The sequence below is a fragment of the Pongo abelii genome, chromosome 1, assembly GCF_028885655.2.
Source record: "Pongo abelii isolate AG06213 chromosome 1, NHGRI_mPonAbe1-v2.0_pri, whole genome shotgun sequence".
Taxonomy (NCBI): domain Eukaryota; kingdom Metazoa; phylum Chordata; class Mammalia; order Primates; family Hominidae; genus Pongo; species Pongo abelii.
The window spans coordinates 91,647,817-91,668,368 of record NC_071985.2 but is presented as its reverse complement, the minus strand read 5'-3'; the positions used below and the strand labels follow the sequence as shown (position 1 = coordinate 91,668,368).

The following is a 20,552-nucleotide window of genomic DNA, read 5'->3' as shown; positions in this document are numbered from 1 at the left end:
CATCAGCACAAGAGAGAAACTGAAACAATGAACACCCACATGTGTTAGTGGCTGTCATTCTAGATCCTCTTGTTTTTTTCTGATTTACCCTGTTTTAGTGGGGTTTAGACAGTTTCCAAATCCAAACTTTAACTCTCTTTATGCTGCTGGTTTGGATTAAGACAATCAGCTTTATTCTTCTCTGTAGATGGCCTTGGATCATTTTCCCCTATTAGCTGTTTTGGGATCCTTTTCCAGTCATGACCACATTTTGCTTACAGATCAGCTAGTTGGTAACCACGGCACTGTCTGCTAACTGATACCATTCATTTGACAATTCAGAGTTATGATACTTTGTAGTGTACCTACTGCTCTTCACAGAAAAAAAAAATTGCAGTACAAAGGGTTTATCAGGCCCCCTATCATTCCAGAGTTTCAGTGCTCTTCCAGAATTTTCAAGGTTTCAATCATGATATGAACCAACTATCCATAAATAATGCAAAAAGAATGAGTAATCATGAATGTAATAATCAAGGTAAGGCAGCTCAGTTATTATACTCAAGAGAGCAACTAGTATGAAACTCTTTCAAATTATTTGAGTAAGGATTTACATATTCATAATGACTTTCTGCCTCTGTCAAGCTCCAGGTGTATCAGTTATTAATAACAGTGAATATGTAGGTACTATTTAAACAAAAAAAATTTCATAGTAGACCCACCCCTATCCAAGAGATGAAGTCAAGTTCTGGTAGCAATAGGCATCTCTACCAAGATCTCCTGCTCCTGCCACTCTGTGAACAGGAAAGGAGGGAGAAACCTTGGTGTTTTGCCTTTCCCAATTTATATTAAGATCCTTATTCAAGGGGCTACCGGTTTCTAATGACCTATAGGTAAGTTAGCTTTATAAGGAAGTTCTGAGTTTGAAACTCCTTTCAGCAAGTATTTGTAAGTCAAAAAAGCAAAGAAGAAGCACCATTTGCTGTCATTTCTCCTTGTGACTGAGATTACTTTTTACAAAGAGGAACTGACCACTTTCTCTGACATCTAAAATAGAAAGCTACAAAGGCTGATAGGCGTGGCCTCAAAATTGTTTCATGATTACATAACTTCTTTCTAGTTAGGAATTAGAGCAGTGTGAGAAGGCCATCTACAATCCAGACTTAGAGTGGCTCTAACAAGTGCCATTTTTCCTTGTTAACTTTCATTTCTCAGCCCTTTACAAGATTAAAATAGTCTGCAGTTTAATCTCTCCAAAGCTTTACGGACAGTGATTCCGTCCTAAACAAGACAGTGACTCCAGGATTTCTGAAGACTACTGTGGAAGAAGTATCCATTAAGGTGAGATTTCTGGGAAGTTCTTTAGAGAAAGATCTAGGTATCTAGTTGGTAACCACACAATCTCAGTGGAGAATAATTGCCTGAGACCAGAAGTGTTGTTATCAATCATATTCAGAAAACTGAGAACTGAATCCTTTACCTGTCTAGGTAGCAAATGGATATCTTTTATTCTACCACAATTGGGGTATGAACCAAAAAAATGTATTTTGTCTACAGCAAGTTTTAAAAATTAATTCTTGGGTGTCTTTTGGCATAAATTGATATTTAGAGGAGATACTTGGTTTTCTTGGCTAGAGGATGGCTAGGAAACTTGGTGACTGGGTTTGGGCCTAAGTTAAAAGACAAGACAGTCACATGAGAAAATTATTATGAAGTAATATTTAGTAAAAAAATAAACCAGGACATAAGTCTCTATTATATGATTTTATCTTTAAAGAGCATAGACATATGCACACATTAATTTCTCAATTTTACAAGCCTTTACTCAAAAACAATCTTTACATTTTCTATTATTATTATTATTATTATACTTTAAGTTTTAATATTATTATATTGTGCACAATGTGCAGGTTAGTTACATATGTATACATGTGCCATGGTGGTGTGCTGCACCCATTAACTTGTCATTTAGCATTAGGTATATCTCCTAATGCTATGAATCAGTTTCATTTTATGCTTCATTTTACAACAAGTGTAAGAAGAAATAATTCTCTTTTTCAAATGGTCTATGCTTTACTCAGTCATAGATAACATTTTTTATGGCAAGGTATAATGAAAAGACAGGGAGAATCAATTATATATTACCTACTTTGGGATACATTTTGACTTTTTTATGGCTTAGTACATAATGAATATTTTCTAATTACTTCACGAGTACTTGAGAAGAGTTTACAAATGTTGGATTCCAAATTCTATTTAAGTAAGATAAAATTTCTTAAGTAAGCTTGTTAATTATGTTTGAAAAATCTAAATCTAAATCTAAACTATTTTTTACCTTGTTCTTTCAGTAACTGAGAGAGAGATGTGGTGAAATCTCCAACCCTAGTAGTGGTTTTGTTAATTTCTCATTGTAGTTCTTTTGATTTCTACCATATATTTTTACATAGAATATGTATATCTAAGTATATATGTTATGTGTGTGTTTAGAGAGAAGAAAAAATTTCTATATGCTACTTTATAAAGTAATAGATTATATTTATAATATAATTTAAATTATTATATCTTTTTACAGGTTGCACACTTTACCATTATGTAGTGAAACTATGTACTCATACTTATTGACCAAAGCCTATTTTAAGCTACACTATTTTTCCTAAAAAGTCTTTCTTTAAGTTAGAGTTTGAAGAATATAACTTTTTCCAGCTGTTTCTCAAACTTAAGTGATCTTATGCTTTATTTGTATTTTGTCAACAACATATGACTGGATTTATTTTTAATCCAAATTGAAAATTTTTCCTCTTAGTTGATAAGTTTAGTCCAGATATGCACATTCTATAAAGGTATATATTTTCACTTGGTTTTGCCATCTTACTTTGTTTCAATTTATAGCACTTATTCTGTGCTTTCTTCTTCTCCTTTCTTGTCAAGTTTCTTATTTTTAAAAAATCTATATTCTCCTTAAAGACAAGCCCCTTAGCAAACTCTCACATCTTCTGGTCCCCCAAACATACAACTTCACCTGTAAGAGTATGTTTATATAGTTCCTGTTTTCTTTTCTTTGACTCTGGCTTTACTTATTTTTAAGATAGTAAAAACACTAATCAAAGTATTTGCTTGATCTTACTTCCCTTTTGGCCTCCAACATTTCTTAGATTTATTTCTTTTCATAATGAGTAGTTCTTCACAAAGAGCTGTGGGTATGGATATTTTCACTGCCAAGCTTCTGAAAGCTTTGAATATAATAACTGTTTTCTTTTAATTGTGTTAAGAAACATGTAACATAAAATGTGTCATCTTAATCAGCTTCAAGTGTACAGTTCAGTAGTATTAAATACACTCATATTGTTGTGCAACCAACCTCCAGAACGCCTTTGCATCTTGCAAAACTAAAACTCTAACCGTTAACCAACAATTTCACCATTCCTCTTTCCTCCAGAGCTTGGCAAACATCGTTCTACCTTCTTTCCCTATAAATTTAAAAACTCTAACTCTTCATATATGTTTAATCATACAGTATGTGTGTGCTTTTTGTGACTGGCTTTTTTCATTTCATGTTCTCAAAGTTCATTCATGTTGTATTGTATCATGTGTCAGAATATTCTTTCTTCCTAGGGTATAATAATATTCCATTTTATGTATTTACCATAAAATACTAAGAAACCATATTTCTTTTTATTCATTCATCCATTGAAGGACACTTGTACTACTTTCACATTTTTCTGTTGTGATTAATGCTGCAATGAACATATATGTACATACATTTATTTGAGATCACACTTTCATTTATTTTGGGAATAAATCTAGAAGTGAAATTACTGAATCATATGGTAATTTTATTTTTAATTTTAAGAGTAAGAATCACATTTTTTTCATAGCATCTGAACCATTTTACATTCCTACCAATGATGTACAAGGTTTCCCTTTTCTACTCATCCTCACCAACACTGGTTATTTTCTGTTGCTATTTTTTTGACAGTACCAAAAACATCATCCTAGGAGCTCTGATGTTTTGTGCATGTATGTTTTTAACTGTTATATCTCATTATGGTTTTTATGGGTTTGATTTGTATTTTTCTAAAGATTATTGCTGTTGAGCATACTCATATGTGCTTATTGGCCATTTGTATAGCACCTTTGAAGAAATGTCTATTCAAGTCCTTTATCAATTTTTATCACACTGTTTGGATTCTGTTGTTGTTGGAGTTGATTTGTAGGAGTTTGCTGTATATTCTGGAAATAAAGCACTCATCAAATATATAAAGTGTGAATATTTTCTCTCATTCTCTAGGTTCCCTTTTTTACTCTGTTAATTGTGTCTTTGATGTATATAAAAATTAAATTTTGTTGTAGTCTAATTTATCTATTTTGTTGTTGTTGTTGTTGCCTGTGCTATCAGTGTCATGTCCAAGAAATCCACTACCAAATCCAATGTCATGGAGCCTTTCTCGTTTGTTTTATTCTGAGAGTTTCATAGTTTTAATTCTTACATTTAGATATTTGATATACTTTGAGTTACATTTTGTATATGATGTAGGTAAGGGTTCAACTTTTTATATACAGATATCACAATTGCCCAACAGCATTTTTGAAAAGACTGTTCTTTCTGATTAAACGGCCTTGACGTCCATGTCAAAAATCAATAAGCTATGTTTTTCAGGGTTTATTTCTATGCTATCTATCATATTCCATTGTTCTTTATGTCTGTCTTTATGCCAGTACCACACTGTTTTGATTATTGTGTCTTTATAACAAGTTTTGAAAGCAGGAAGTCTGAAACCTCCATGTTCTTCTTTTTCAAGATTAAAAAAAGCTATTTAAAGGACCTTTAAATTCTACATGAATTTTAAGACAAATTTTTATGTTGGTGTAAAAAACACCTCTGGGATTTTGCATTACATATTACATTGCAAATTGCATTGCATATGCAGTTCCTTGGGTATTGACACCTTAACAGTATTAAGTCTTCTAACCCCTGGACACAGATGCCTTCCCATGTACATTTGTGCCTTCTTTAATTCCTTCAAAGTGTTGTATAATTTACCTACTTGATTAAGTTTATTCCTAGGTATTTTACTACTTTAAGCTATTGCATACAGAAAAAGAATTGTTTCCTTCATTTCCTTTTTGTTTGTTGTTAGTGTATAAAAACACAACTGATTTGTGTGTGTTGCCTTTGATTCCTGTAACTTTGCTGGATTTGTTTATCAATTCTAAGTATTTACATAGAATCTTTGGGACTTTCCATATATAAGATCATATCACCAGTAAAGAGAGATAATTTACCTTTTTTCCTTCTTATTTGGATATTTTATATTTTCTGTTTCTTGCCTATTTTTGGGGGGTGGTGGGTGTTAAACTTTCAGTAATATCTAAAACAGAAGTGAACAAAAAAATCATCCTTGTCTTTTTCCTGATCTTTCAGGAGCAAGAGAAATGTTTTCAGTCTCTTACCATTGGGAATAATGTTAGCTATGGTGTTTTTGTATATAGACTTTACTATGTTGAAGTAATTTTCTCCTATTCTTAGTTTACTGAGTGTTTCTAACATGAAAGGCTATTTAATTTTGTCAAATGCTTTATTTATTTTTTGCATCAATTGAGATGATCTCTTTTTTTTTGTCTTTCATTCTGGTAATGTGGTGTATTATCTTAATTGATTTTTACAAGTGACAGATGAGCATCTGTGTATTTTTCCTCATCTTTCAGGAATAAGAGAAATGTTTTCAGTCTTTTACCTTTAAGAGTGTTAATTGATTTTTGTATGGTGAGCCATCATTGCATTCCAGGGATAAACCCTAAATGGTCATGATGCATAAATAAATTTAATGTGCTATATAATTATGTTTGCTAGTATTTTGTAAAAAAAAAATTGCATCGACATGCATAAGGGATATTGTTTAGAAAATTTTATTTTTCTAGTGCCTCTGTCTGGCTTTGCATTAGAGTGATGCTGAGTCATACAATGAGTTTGGAAGTGTTCCCTCCTTTTCAAATTTTGAAAGACTTTGAGGAATTTTGGTCTTAATTCTTCTTTAAATATTTGGTAGAATTTACCAGTAAAACCACTTAGTCTGGACTTTTCTTTATTGAGAGGTTTTTGACTTCTGATTCAGTCTCCTGACTAGTCACAATGACTGTTCGGATTTTCTGTTTATGATTCAAAATTTGCAGGTTGTATGTTTCTAATAATTTATCCATTTATCCATTTCATTTAGGTTATCCCACTTATTGATGTACAATTGTTCAAAGTATTCTCTTTATTTCTGTGAAATCTGTTGTAATGTTCTCTTTGTAGTTTCTGGTTTTATTATTTGAGTCTCCTTTTTCTTGTATGTCAATTCAGTTAAAGTTCTGCCAGTATTATTCACATTTTCAGAAAACCAACTCTTGTTTTTATTGATTTTCTTTATTGTTTTTCTAATCTCAATTTTACCTCTAATTTTTCTTTATTCCTTCCTTTTGATGGCTTTGGGTTTAGTTTTTTCTACTTTTTTAAGTTCCTTATGGTGTAAAGTCAGATTGTTGATTTGAGAGTCTTCTTTGTAAATGTAGTTGTTTAAATCCATAAATTACCCTCATCACCATATTCTTTGCATTTAATGAAATGATATGTTGTGTTTCTATATAATTTCTCTAAATATGGATTTAAATTTGACTTGTGATTCTTTGTACGTTTCATTGTTTGCATTGTTTATTTTCACAGGGTCATGAATTTTCTAGTTTTCTTTCTGTTGATTTCTACTTTTATTCCATTACGATAAAAAATATACTCTGTATTATTTCAAACGTTTAACATTTATTAACACTTGTTTGGTGTCCTAATTTGTGGTATATTTTGGGACAATGTTCCATATGTTCATGTGAAAAATATGTATTCTACTGTTGTTGGCTTTACTGTTTTGGATATATCTGTTAGATATAATTTGTCTATAAGTGGTCTATAATGTTTTTCAATATTTATTTTTTCCTAATTTTCTTCTGTCAGGTTGTTCTACCTATTATTGAAAGTGGAACATTGAAGTCTATTACTATTACTTTAGAGTTCTCTATTTCTCCCTTCAATTCTGTAAATGTTTCATATATTAGGAGCTCTGATGTTTTGTGCATGTATGTTTCTAATTGTCATATCTTCTAGGTGAACTGGCCTTTTTAACACTATGTAATATTTTTTGTCTCTTATAGCACTTTTTGACTGTTATTTTTATTTTATCTGATACGAGTATAGCAAACTCTGCTGTCTTATTTAATATTTTAATGGAATATATCTTTTATTCCTTCACTTTCTATCTTTGTCCTTAGATCTGTAAAATGAGCCTCTTGTATGCAACATATGGTTGGATCCCCTGTTTTTAAATTCATTGTGAGATATATATATATATAATTTTAATATGCTTTTTGATTAGTAAGTTTAAACCATTTACATTTGAACTAATTATTGATAAGGAAGAACTTAGAACTTATTGTTGCCATATTTTATTTGTTTTATGTATGTCTTAATAGGTTTTTGTCTCTTAGTGACTTCTTTTTGTTGATTTCTTTCTGTAGTGAAACATTTTTATGTTCCTCTATTCCTTTGTGTACATCCTACAGATATCTTTGTGGCCATCATCAGGTTGCATATGATATTCTAAAGTTACAGCAATCTATTTTTAACTAATAACAACTTAACTTCAATCATATGCAAAACGTTTACTCCTTTACAGCTCCCCAACACATATTTTACGTTAATATTACAAATTGCACTTACATAATATGTACCAATTAACATTGATTTATAAATTGTTTTGCTTTCACATTTTAAATCCTATAAAATAATAAAAAATGACTACAAATCAAAATAGCAAAAGTCATGTTTTATATTTACCTTTCATGAATAACTTATATTTTTGTATGAGTTTGAGTTACTGTCTAGCATCCTTGTGTTTCAGCTTAAAGAAATCTCTTTAGTATTTCTTTTAGGGTAGATATAGTGGTAATGAAATCCTTCAGCTTATGTTTATCTAGAATGTCTTAATTTCTCTCATTTATGAATAGCAGGTTTCCCAGATATAGCATTTTTGATGGACAGATTTTTCTTTATACACTTGAAATGTATTGTCCCACTACCTTCTGGTCTACGAAGTATTTGCTGACAAATGTGCTCATAATCCTATTGAAGATTTCTTGGATATAGTGAGTTGCCTTTTTCTTGCTGCTTTTTAAATGATTTTCTTTTTGTCTTTGAGTGTTGATAATTTGATAATAATGTGTCATAGTGTAAGTTTCTTTGAGTTTATCATAGTTGCAGCTTGTTCAGTTTCTTATATCTGTACATTTTGTCTTTTCTCAAATTTGGAAAGTTTTCAATCCTTATTTACTCAAATAATTTTGTTATTCCTTTCTCTTTTCCATCACCTTTTCAGACTTACATAATGCATATATTGTCCCACTTGATGATATACTATAAATCCTTTATAAGTTCTGTTCACTTTCCTTTGTATCTTTTAAAAAAGTTTGTTCCTCATCCTTGATAATTACACACGACCTGTCTTCAAGCTAACTGATGCTTCTGCCTATTAGTGTGGGCTGAGGAACTCCTCTAGTGGATTTTACAATGCAGTCAATGTGTTTTTCAGCTTCAGAATTTATGGGATTTTTTTTCTGGTAATTTCTATTTTTTGTATATTCTCATTTTTTATTAATCATTTTCCTGATTTTATTTAGTTGTCTGTACCTATTTTCCTTTAACTCATTGATCATATTTAAGAGTGCTGTTTTAGTCTTTGACAAGAAAGTCTGAGGGCTGTGTTTCTTTAGAGAAAGTTTGTGGAGATTCATTTTTTTCTTTAAAATTGACCATGTTTACCTGTTTCTTTGTATACCTTTTGTTGAAAACCAGACATTTGTAAAAACAGCCCCCTCTCAACCATTGTTAACTGGCACCATTCAGGGGAGGACTTTCACTCTTCAGCTAAGTATGAAATCTAAAAGTTCTCTGAGGCCTATATGGACGTGTGTCTTGCCTCGGCTTTTGTGTATGCATTTTTTGTAATTCTCTCATATACACACTGCTTTTAAGCCATAATTTCCCTAAGAGCCACACCTGCGTCTTTTCATGACCTTAGATGTTCTACTGTATTCCTCTATCCATAATCTCTTGCCTTCTGGCACCCAGGGAGTAGCAGATCCCATGAAGCTCTCACAGGCTGGAGCACCCACTGCTACTTTTTGCAGCCTCAATCTGACATTTAAACTATGCCACCATTTCCATCAATGCTCCAAGTCATGTGAAGCAGATACTAGTCCCTCAAGGAACCTCCAGAGAAGCTATAATGTTGCAAAGCAGTTCCACACTTTTCCTTCTATTCCAAAGGAAGAATGAGGAATTAGGAAGTTTCCTCCTGATCACGTCACACCATTCAAGGGAGAAAGTTAAACAGGGACAAAGAAAAACACCTAGAAGTTTTCCACTATTTTGAGTGTGGCTTAATCTTGGTTAGGAATTTCCTTTGTTGCAACCATTTCTTAACAGCTGAAAACATTAGTTTGGTTCATAAATTGTTCTTTATTTGGTGTTTCCATGATATAATGAAAGTCTGGAACTTCCTTGTCTGCAATCTTGCTAATGTCACTCTCAGTAAGTAAGAGAACAATTTTTTAAACCATAACATTCAAATAACATTTTGACCAGATACAAAATTTTAGTTTGAAAAATATTTTTGCTTGAAAACTGATTCACAGCACTTCACATGAAACCCCTGGGACAACTCTGATTTTTAATTCATTTTTTAAGGGGGGGATTTTAGAAAGACTACTTAATGCATACATTGTATGTAGGCATTGCAAGTGTCCCAGTAGAGGTAATACCAACATCCTAATATCAAATGCATTAAGAGTTCTTCAACAAATCATGTCACTATTCACATTAAAGTGAGATGAATAAGGAAGATTAAAAATAGCCACTGTATTAGTTCCTTCTCACGCTGCTATGAAGAGATACCTGAGACTGGGTAATTTATAAAGAAAAGAGATTTAATTGACTCACAGTTCCGCACAGCTGGGGAGTCCTAAGGAAACTTACAATCATGATGGAAGGCACCTCTTCACAGGGTGGCAGGAGAGAGAATGAGTGCTAGCAGAGGAAATGCCTGATGTTTATAAAACCATAGATAGATCTCATGAGAACTCGCTCACTATCACGAGATGATATTTCAAGATGAGATTTGGGTTGGGACATAGCCAAACCATATCAGCCACATATTACTTCACATTATATTTCTAATTTGCAAGATGATTTTGCTACCACACTTCCCTGCTAACTCTCATCCCTTCCCAAGCCCCCAAACCCCACAAATCTTTTCATCCTTCAGTTTCTTCCTAGGTTTTAAAATTGCAGACATATAATTATGGATCAGTACTATGTAAAAATTACTTTCTTAACCTGCTGCAGACTGTTCAGTCAGATTATTTAATCTCTGTAGGTGTTCTACTCAGTATTTCTGGAAGATTTTATCATTTTGCTTTTAATATTCTTTGGCTTTACTATATGTGCCCATGTGTGATTTTTTTCTTTATTTGATAGGTTTGAACACAGGAACACTCCTGTTCTCCCAAAAGAGAACAATTTACAGCCCTAAGAATTTGGACACTCTAATTATATAAAAGTTGCACCAACACATGGTCACCAACCTAAAGGAACACCTGTAAATTTAAACAGAAAATTGGAATATACATTAGGAACTGAATGCCCTTAGGTAGTACACAAGGGGTTAAAGAGGCACACATAAGTGAGAGTGGGACCACAACAGCTCCCAGAAGATAAATAAGCATTAAAAACTCTAAGGAAGTGTTCAGAGGAAGAAAGGTGGGAATGCTTTCCCAGGTAGCAGGAAGGGAATTAACAGTAAGAAGATCTGAAAAAGAAACACATATTGTATATTTCTAGAGCATAAGATATAAGAAATTCAAAAGTAACCAACACACACAAAAGAAAGATACAGTTTATTCAAGGCCTTTCAAGTCATGCTGAGTAGAAATCTATACTAATAAAAATCAAAACTCATTGAAGGATTTCAGGAAAAATAGAGTTGTGTCTTTATCCATAAAGAAACCTACTTGGTTGTCTGACAAACCTTTTAGTAAAAGTAAGACTAGTTGGAGGTAAATAATTGACTGTAAAAAACAAATGTGCAAAAAATAAATGCTGCAATTCCACACTAGAGAGCAGATAGGACAGCAAAATGACAATTTTATAGATGCATAGGACACAGAGAACAAGTCCTAAGCCCCAGGCAGACAAAATGCTAATGAGAGCTGATTAGGGAGAGCCAAGAAGGACTAGAGTCCATTCCACAACTCAGAACTGTAGTGCTGTGGCAGAAGGTTATTCACATAAGGTGAGTGGCTGCAGCCCATTTATACTTAGGCCACTTTGGTCATAGTGGGTATGGAAAGAGTCAGGAACCAAGAGATAGGCATTGAGGGAAAGGCTCGGGCTCCAATAAAATATCAGAAGAGGAACCAGGGGCTTTGACACCACAAAACCCATACTATAAATACTGCAACAATTACCTGTTTCCAAACATCATTTCACCACATACACCTCTGACCCAACTTATCAACATTAAAAGGGAAGAACTTCGCTGAACCTCCTAATAAAGCAAGTCTTCATCCATTGTTCACAGTGACACATCTGGTAACTTAGTTCCTTTTTCTTATACGCATCCAAGGACAACATTTTGGCCTGGGACACTCACTCACAAAAGCATATGTCATTTTTTAAAATTGTCTGCATAAATGTGTAATGTTGTATGTCATTTTTACTTTATAGGCCAAGCTACAACTTCAGAAATGGTGAATGAATACAAGAAAATTCTTTTGCTGAAAGGATTCGAGCTCATGGATGATTATCAGTTTACAACAATTAAGTCCTTACTGGCCTGTGATTTAGGACTAACTACAAAAATGCAAGAGGAATACAACAGAATTAAGATTTCAGATTTGATGGAAAAAAAGTTCCAAGGCGTTGCCTGTCTAGACAAACTAATAGAACTGGCCAAAGATATGCCATCACTTAAAAATCTTGTTAACAATCTTCGAAAAGAGAAGTCAAAAGGTAATAGGGAAAACCTTGCACATAGCTACTCTGCCTTGAGTCTCCCCAGTCTTGAGTAGAACCCCACCTTGGTCATAGCTGGTACATCCCTTTCCCAATTTATAACTCAGCAGTCATGGGGATGTTGGCACCTCAGAGACCGACCAGTTGGCAATTTAGAACATTCTGTTTCATATAAAAGAGATTGGTATATTTAGAAGAATGTATTTGGGGTAAGGATAAAAAACCAAAGACAGGGATTTATGAGAGGGCGAGTGTTTCAGTAAATTAGAAATGTCAGAAAATGAAAAAAAAAAAAAAGCTACTTTTAAAAATGTATTTCATTTGAAATATTTATATTTAACCAATTTATGCAGCAAATAGTTCTATTAAGAGATGTGTAGAATTTTTCCACTTAATAAATCACTGTTGTTTTCTTAATTCAAAAGCCAATATTAGCACTTTGCCACATTACAATTCAGATCACATTTCCTTTCAGGTCATATTTCTGTCATTTGAACAGATATTGCACAGAACATGACCAGCCTGTCAGCATCATGAAAGCCTTAGATATTTAAAAGAAATGGTAGAACAAGACTGAGAAAGGGTTGACTGAGGCACATGGAGTTCACAAGACAGGAAGCATGTTCTCACTGCAAAGGGGAGGAGTGAGTAAAGCACTGAGGAGAATGAGACAGTGCCTATGCCTACCATGCTACTGTTGGCCTCCTAGCAGCCAGACTGGGTTAATGCAGTAGAGGTAACAGGCAAATCTGAACTCTCATGCAGAAGCTGACAGCAGGTAATATTGAAACTGCTTCAGCTGTCTTAGATAAGCTATTCCAGTCTAGGCCTATTGTGCCCTTTTTCTTTTCTTTTGTCAGTTGCTAAGAAAATGAAAACACAAGAAAAAGCTCCAATGAAAAAAATAAACGAGGAAAAAGTGGGTCTTGTGGCACCTGCACCCACCGCAAGAAACACACTGATGTCGGAAGCAAGAGAGAGAATTCCTGTAGCTCAGGTAAGCTTGAGAAAGAGGAGCAGGACTGAAGTCTCACAGAAGATACTCTGCTATGGCACGTGGCTATTCACTAATATCTCAACACAGCTTAGATTTACCAAATTAGTAATTTCGGATCATCTTTGTGATGAGTAAAGAGTTAGGTATTGTAAAAATGTAATAAAAAATTTCTGTGACATAAATATATTATCATCTCCATTATAAAAATGGGGTAATAATCATATTTCATATACATCTTGCCCATCCTTACACAAATCTAGATTTTCTCATTCCAAGTCCAGTGCTCTTCGCATCACACCACAGTGGTGATAACAGTAACGCATCTGTTGAAATCATCCATCTCCTTTTTAGTGCAACAATCTATGCCCAATATTATCTATTGTCCATATCTTCAAGTGACAGGTTGTAATTCCCTGGGGTTTCCAAGGACATCCCATCCAAGATAAATAGAACTTACTATGTTGTAATGAAAAAATGAAAACTTGCTCTGCTTCTTTTGATACTAAAGCCCATTAACAGGAAAATTAAACTGCTTTCAGAAAAGAAAAACTCTGAACAAAGAAAAGACTGAAGCCAAAAGGAATAAGGTGTCCCAGGAGCAGAGTAAGCCCCCAGGTCCCTCAGGAGCCAGCACATCTGCAGCCATGGATCATCCCCCACTACCCCAGACCTCATCATCAACTCCATCCAACACTTCATTTACTCAGGTACACTCTTCCTGGTCCTCTTCTCCATTTTTTTTAACCCAGTCACAGTGCATTCCGCTGTTACTATTGTTACTCTCATGCATAACTCTTCATATTGCTGATTTGCTGTGGGAAAACTGTTTTCCATATTATGATAGCTTGCTTACATTAGTGAGAAGCCACATGCAAGTAAAGTCCAATTGCCTACAGGTAATCACTGTGTGTAAAACACCAGGACAGACCACTAAGCATTTCTGGTCTGTGCGGGTAAGTAGCCTGGTTCCCAGTACCAGTACATACAAGCCCATGGCTCATCTTTGCTCCCCACACTTCCTGTTACAGATCTGCCAACATTCTCTTCAGAAAAGTATTCTGCTACAACTCAAATAGGCCAGGCCACTGTGGGGAGAGGACGTAAGAGATAAACAAACTTGTCCTTTCTTCGTTGTTGTTAGCATTCTAGCCACTGTGAAATGCTGTGTATACACAGTCGAGGACATAGCTCTAACCAGAAATCCTCTACCTGAGACTACTTACATGCTAGCCAGGCCAAGTCTTTCCACTTGTAAAAGCACTGTTTCTTGGGAAGAAACAAAGGAGTTGGGCCCTCAAAATGGTAGAGTACACTAGTGATCATTAGAATTTCTAATGAATGTTTGATCATTAAAACATCTAATGATGTTTGAGGCTTCTGGTGGGCATGGTTCTTCATTTTTAATGCTATCCAAGTTGTTTTCACTTTGTTGATTGTCTTTGATAATATAAGTAGGTAGAGGAGATATTTGGATTTGTTATTATATTCTAATCTTTCTTTAAAGTTTCTTCACAACAATGTTTTCATCATCTACTACTCTAGATTGTTCATGGAGAAGATCATGCTTTGCTTCAAGAAGATTATTCTGAGTCAATGAGGGTGATTTAATTTCCAAGCCTGTTGTCTCCTACCTTAGACTTTCACTAGCTAAACTTTACCAGCTCATGTGCCTTTCCTTTCTGTTCAGCAATCCCTGTCTAGCCTAGCCCCCAGCTCCAAATATCTGTGAAAGTTGTTGGGTCGAAAGCTCTGCAGAGTCACTCGTGCAGAGTGACTTTGTATTCCTGCTCAAAGTTTTTGTTGTTGTTGTTGTTTGTTTGTTTGTTTTTGAGACGGAGTCTCGCTCTATCACCCAGGCTGGAGTGCAGCGGTGCGATCTGGGCTCACTGCAAGCTCCGCCTCCTGGGTTCATGCCATTCTGCTGCCTCAGCCTCCCAAGTAGCTGGGACTACAGGCGCCCGCCACCAAGCCCGGCTAGTTTTTTTGTATTTTTAGTAGAGATGGGGGTTTCACCGTGTTAGCCAGGATGGTCTCCATCTTCTGACCTCGTGATCCACCCGCCTCGGCCTCCCAAAGTGCTAGGATTACAGGCGTGAGCCACCGCACCTGGTCTCCTGCTCAAAGTTTTAAGTTTATTTTCTTGTGTCTGCCCAACACAGGATCAGGAAACCCAGGCCCAACGTCAGGTGGATGCGAGAAGAAATGTTCCCCAAAAGGACCCAGTGACAGTGATGGTACTGAAAGCAACAGCGCCATTTAAATACGAGTCCCAAGAAAATGGGAAAAGCACAATGTTTCATGCTACAGTGGCCAGTAAGACTCAATATTTCCATGTGAAAGTCTTCGACATCAACTTGAAAGAGAAATTCGTAAGGAAGAAGGTCATTACCATATCTGATTACTCTGAATGTAAAGGAGTAATGGAAATAAAAGAAGCATCATCTGTGTCTGACTTTAATCAAAATTTTGAGGTCCCAAACAGAATTATCGAAATGGCAAATAAAACTCTCAAGATCAGTCAACTTTACAAGCAAGCATCTGGAACAATGGTGTTTGGGTTGTTTATGTTACAAAAGGTAATCCCTTAATTTTGTTTTAATTTTCTCTACCATTACCTGGAACTAAATGTCTTAATTTGCCAGACTTACTGTCTGAATATTGGAACACAAGAATTTATATTGACTAGAGATAGTGATGAAGTTGTCCCACAAAATAGGAAATAGGACTAAGTGACCTATTAACTTTCTTACACCAAAATAAATGTAGGGACTTTGAAAAAAAGTTAGTAAGAAATATTGGCAGTAATGATCTGTTGTCAGCCACAATGAACTAGGACAATACAGGGTCCAAATCAACGGGAGCAAGCTAATAACATCATCTCTTTCAGCTCCATCCCAATGAGCACTGATAATTTTACTTTGAGTTTTGATAAATTTATTTTAAATAATGAATTGTGCTACCAAGGTTGAATTCTGGTTGTGACATATATTTGGAGTAATAAGTGGATTGGCTGTTATGCTCATAAATGCAAATACATTCAACAGCTATCCATACAATCTAAACATTTGTGCTTAGATCAGTTGCTCTTCTATCTTATTTATTTATTCATTTATTTATGAAGATAGCATTGAACAACTGAGAAATATTGAATTCCATGATACTTAGAGGATAAGGCAACCTCATCATATTATTTACAAAAAAAAAATAATCACAAGGCACAGAATTTTATTGATATGTCCACGTCCAAATTCAAGATGCTAGTTAGGATAATGCATCCCTTTCTCCATCCCTTTCTCCACTCTAAAACATTACACATTTCTATGAACTCAACCAACATTTTATATGAGTGACTGCTTTATAACCCTATATACATGTCTTCCAAGATAGCCCCTTAAATTTACCTCCACATTTTCTCACACTCTCTTTAAGAGATCTTGCTTATAAATGCAATTACAGAATTGATGAGCAATAGCTTAAGTGTGTGAGACACTACAGAGTATGACTGGAGGGAGTTAGGTCAATGGGGACAAGATATTGGAAAAGAATAAGTAATGAGGAAGGCTGAGAAAGAATGAATGATTGTGTTATAGAAGTTTTTTCCTTTAGAATTTCTCATAATCTGAAGTAACCCAGGAGTGGAAAACCAAATATTGTATGTTCTCACTTATAAGGGGGAGCTAAGCTATGAGTACACGAAGGCATACAGAGTGATATAATAAACTTTCAAGACTCAGAAGGGGGAGGCTGGGAGGGAGGTGAGGGATACAAAACTATATATTGGGTACAATGTACACTACTTGGGTGATGGCTGCCCTAAAATCTCAGAATTCACCACTATGTAATTAATCCATGTAACCCAAAACCATTTGTACCCCAAAAGCTATTGAAATTTTTAAAAATTAAAATAATAATAAAGTGAAATTCCTCATAATCTACTGAATGAATAATTGTAGAAAGCATACATTTGTTTTTCCACAGGACCATGAGCCAAGAAGTTCTATAGGAATTTTTGATTCCTCTATATCTAGGTGCTTTATTTACTCTCAGCTGATCTGAAGGTGGTAGCAAAACAAAAAGAGGGAAATATTTATTGTTGTATAATTGCAGAAAGAAAAATACCTTGAGCAGGAAAAAAAATGCTGGATAATAAAAGATGGACCCTGTGAGATGTCAGGCCAAGCCACATGTATGATCTATACCTGTCATTCCTGTCGTGCATATTGCATGAACTTTGTCATGAGACTCTTTCCCATGTATATGATACTAACAATCCTCTCAGAAACAGGATGTTAATCTTCTTTTGCAGAAAAGCGTACATAAGAAGAACACAATCTATGAAATACAGGATAATACAGGATCCATGGATGTAGTGGGGAGTGGAAAATGGCACAATATCAAGTGTGAGAAAGGAGATAAACTTCGACTCTTCTGCTTTCAACTGAGAACAGTTGACCGCAAGCTGAAACTGGTGTGTGGAAGTCACAGCTTCATCAAGGTGGGAACTGGATAGAGCAGAATGAGTTTGCTAAAGAGGCAAATAATTTTGCTTAGGCTTTGGGAACACCAGATTCCTCATGTATTACTCAGAGAGTCCAGCGAGTGGAAGGAGAACCTAAACAATGCCCTTGCATTTGTAACTGGAAGATTTTCAAAAGGATATTAAGGTAAAGGCATTCATACAGCTCTAGAAAGGATATAATACTAGTGTTAATTGATTTAAAGATGTGTCTAGGGGCAGGGAACATAGGGCTCAAGAGCAAGGGCTTTGAATAAGACAGATCTGATTTGAATCCTGGATTTAAGAAGCACTCATTGGCTGATATTGGGGAAATAGTTTCATTGGTCCTCTAAAATAATGGAAGTCTCCACTTCATTGGGATGGTTTAAACATTCAGACAATGCATACATATTAATTATCTTACAGCCTGGCACATCACAATAAACTGATCTGTGGTAGATAGTTTTTTTTTTAGGAAGGTAAAGACATTGGAGGGACTTTTAGGCAAAGGAAATGATACATGAAAATTCCAAAAGTGTGACACAGCGTAATGAATTCTGTACAACTGAAATTCAGTAGATGCAGAAGACTGTGGGAACCAAAGATTAAACAAAAGGGACTACTGAGGCCCAAAGATAAAAAAGAAACAGAAATGTGGCTTTTTCAAAAGTAAATTAATGGGAACTTTATTGTTGAAAATACATGAAAAATTGAAACAAAATTATGCAGAAGAATGCCTGATCACTTTGACATTTTAGCAAAAAATATTCCGGTGTCTATCTATGGAGTTGCATTACAGAGCAATTAGGCTTGGGGCAGAGATATCTATTAGAAGTAGTGTGCTGGATTCACTTATATCCTTACTGAAGAGAGCTTACTGTTGGAAATTCAGGAATTGTATGCACTGCTTGTTAAACATGTGGTAGTTTGAAATCAGCCATGTGAAAATATGTATGCGTCCAGACTCTGCAAATGTTACAAATCGAAACTTTAAAAAAAAATTGGGCAGTTGGTTAACCAGGATACCACAAAAGTTTATTTCAAAAATCTATTCAGGAAGGAAAAAGACAAACAGGGATTAGTTAATGGGGGGAAAATGAGTTTTTTGAAGGTAGATCTTAACTTTGTGACTAATGAGCTTTCATAGGGGATAAGGAGAACAATGTAGCCAATGGGAAGAAAAAATATGGCAGGTGAAAGGAGAACTATAAGCAGAGCTTCATTTCAATATCTAGGGTCTCATTATGTCTTTCTTATCTCTCTTTAAAGGTCATCAAGGCCAAGAAAAACAAGGAAGGACCAATGAATGTTAATTGAAATATGAAAGCTGAAATGCAACAAACAACTTCCACTTAAAACAAGTTGTTTATAACTGTGATTTTGTAAATTTCAGTAATTCATTTAAATGATGGTTTCAGTAGATATATTCTAGCATATTAAGAGCTTTTATATCTGAGTTATAGATTAGTTTGCTTTCTGGAATAAAATTTTCTTCTTATACTCTTCCATTTTTTTTAGATACTACATTTTGCATTTATGACATTCACAAGGTAAAAAATAAAATATCTTTTTTGAAGGACATTATTTTCCCAAAGTCTTGTCTATGTTCTCTTAAGATCAGTAGTGAACTGCTTGAGGCTGAGTATTTTGTGCACTGTGAAGCACATTCTAGAGATGGGGAGAGACACATGGGGCCTTATCCACATTGGAGTCTACATTGTGATCTTCAGAGGATAAGGCCCCAGTAAAGGCTGTGTCTAAATTTATGTAGCCCATGCTTAAATGAACAAACACTGTGGCCTAGGGGAGTAGTAGAGCTAGAGGAAAGGATTCCTTTATGCAATTATGTCCTCCAGAAGGGGGCCATTGGGGTAATTGGTTTCTCTGAAGGGGACAACAATGGTGATTTGCATAAAGGTACCAATATATGCAAGATGCTTTCCCCTCCTTATTTGGTGTGGATTATCATATCCATCATATTCCATTTTTTTGACTTGTAGATACATCTACATATGTATTCAAAATCAGAGCAACTAAAAACATAAAACAAACATTGACAGATCTGAGGGGAGAAATGTACAGCAATGTAATAGTAAGAGACTTTAGTACTCACAATAATGAAGAGATTATCCAGGCAGTTATTCAATAAGAAAATAGCAGACATCAACAACTCAATACACCAATGGACCTAACAGATAGAATATTCTACACAACACCATCAAAATACACATTTGCCTCAAGTACGCATGGAGCATTGTCCACAACATGTCACGTTCTAGGTCACAAAACAAGTCTTAATGAATTCCAGAAGAATAAAATTATAACAAGCATCTCTTCTGATTATTATAGAATTAACCTAGATATAAATAACAAATAAACAACTGGAAAACTGACATATGTGAAAATTTAAAAACATGCTTCTGTATAGCCAATGGATCAAAGAAGAAATTAAAAGGATAATTAAAAAAATGAGACAAATGAAAATGAAACCACAATATACTAAAATGTATGAGACACAGCAAAAGGAGTTCTAAGAGGAAAATTTACAGTTATAAGCATTTACCTTAAAAAAGAAAGCTCTCGGAGGGAGGAGCCAAGATGGCCGAATAGGAACAGCTCCGGTTTACAGCTCCCAGCGTGAGCACCGCAGAAGACCGGTGATTTCTGCATTTCCATCTGAGGTACCGTGTTCATCTCACTAGGGATTGCCAGACAGTGGGCTCAGGTCAGTGGGTGAGTGCACCATGCTCCAGCCGAAGCAGGGGCGAGGCATTGCCTCACTCAGGAAGCGCAAGGGGTCAGGGAGTTCCCTTTCCAGGGGTGACAGACTGCACCTGGAAAATCGGGCCACTCCCACCTGAATACTGTGCTTTTCCCACAGGCTTACGAAACGGTGCCCCAGGAGAGTATAGCCCGCACCTGGCTTAGAGGGTCCTATGCCCATGGAGTCTCACTGATTGCTAGCACAGCAGTCTGAGATCAAA

The 20,552-nt window shown here is 35.1% G+C and overlaps 1 protein-coding gene across 1 annotated transcript; it reads left to right on the top strand.

The window, feature by feature from the left end:
* Positions 1-1,074: 1,074 nt before the first annotated feature.
* MNDA (myeloid cell nuclear differentiation antigen) lies at positions 1,075-19,149 on the top strand. Its single transcript, XM_002809962.4, has 7 exons — positions 1,075-1,317; positions 11,786-12,070; positions 12,934-13,070; positions 13,610-13,777; positions 15,230-15,646; positions 17,377-17,565; positions 18,838-19,149. Exons 2-7 carry the CDS (start codon positions 11,806-11,808, stop codon positions 18,883-18,885), a joined length of 1,224 nt encoding a protein of 407 aa, XP_002810008.3. The 5' UTR covers positions 1,075-1,317; positions 11,786-11,805; the 3' UTR covers positions 18,886-19,149.
* Positions 19,150-20,552: the final 1,403 nt, after the last annotated feature.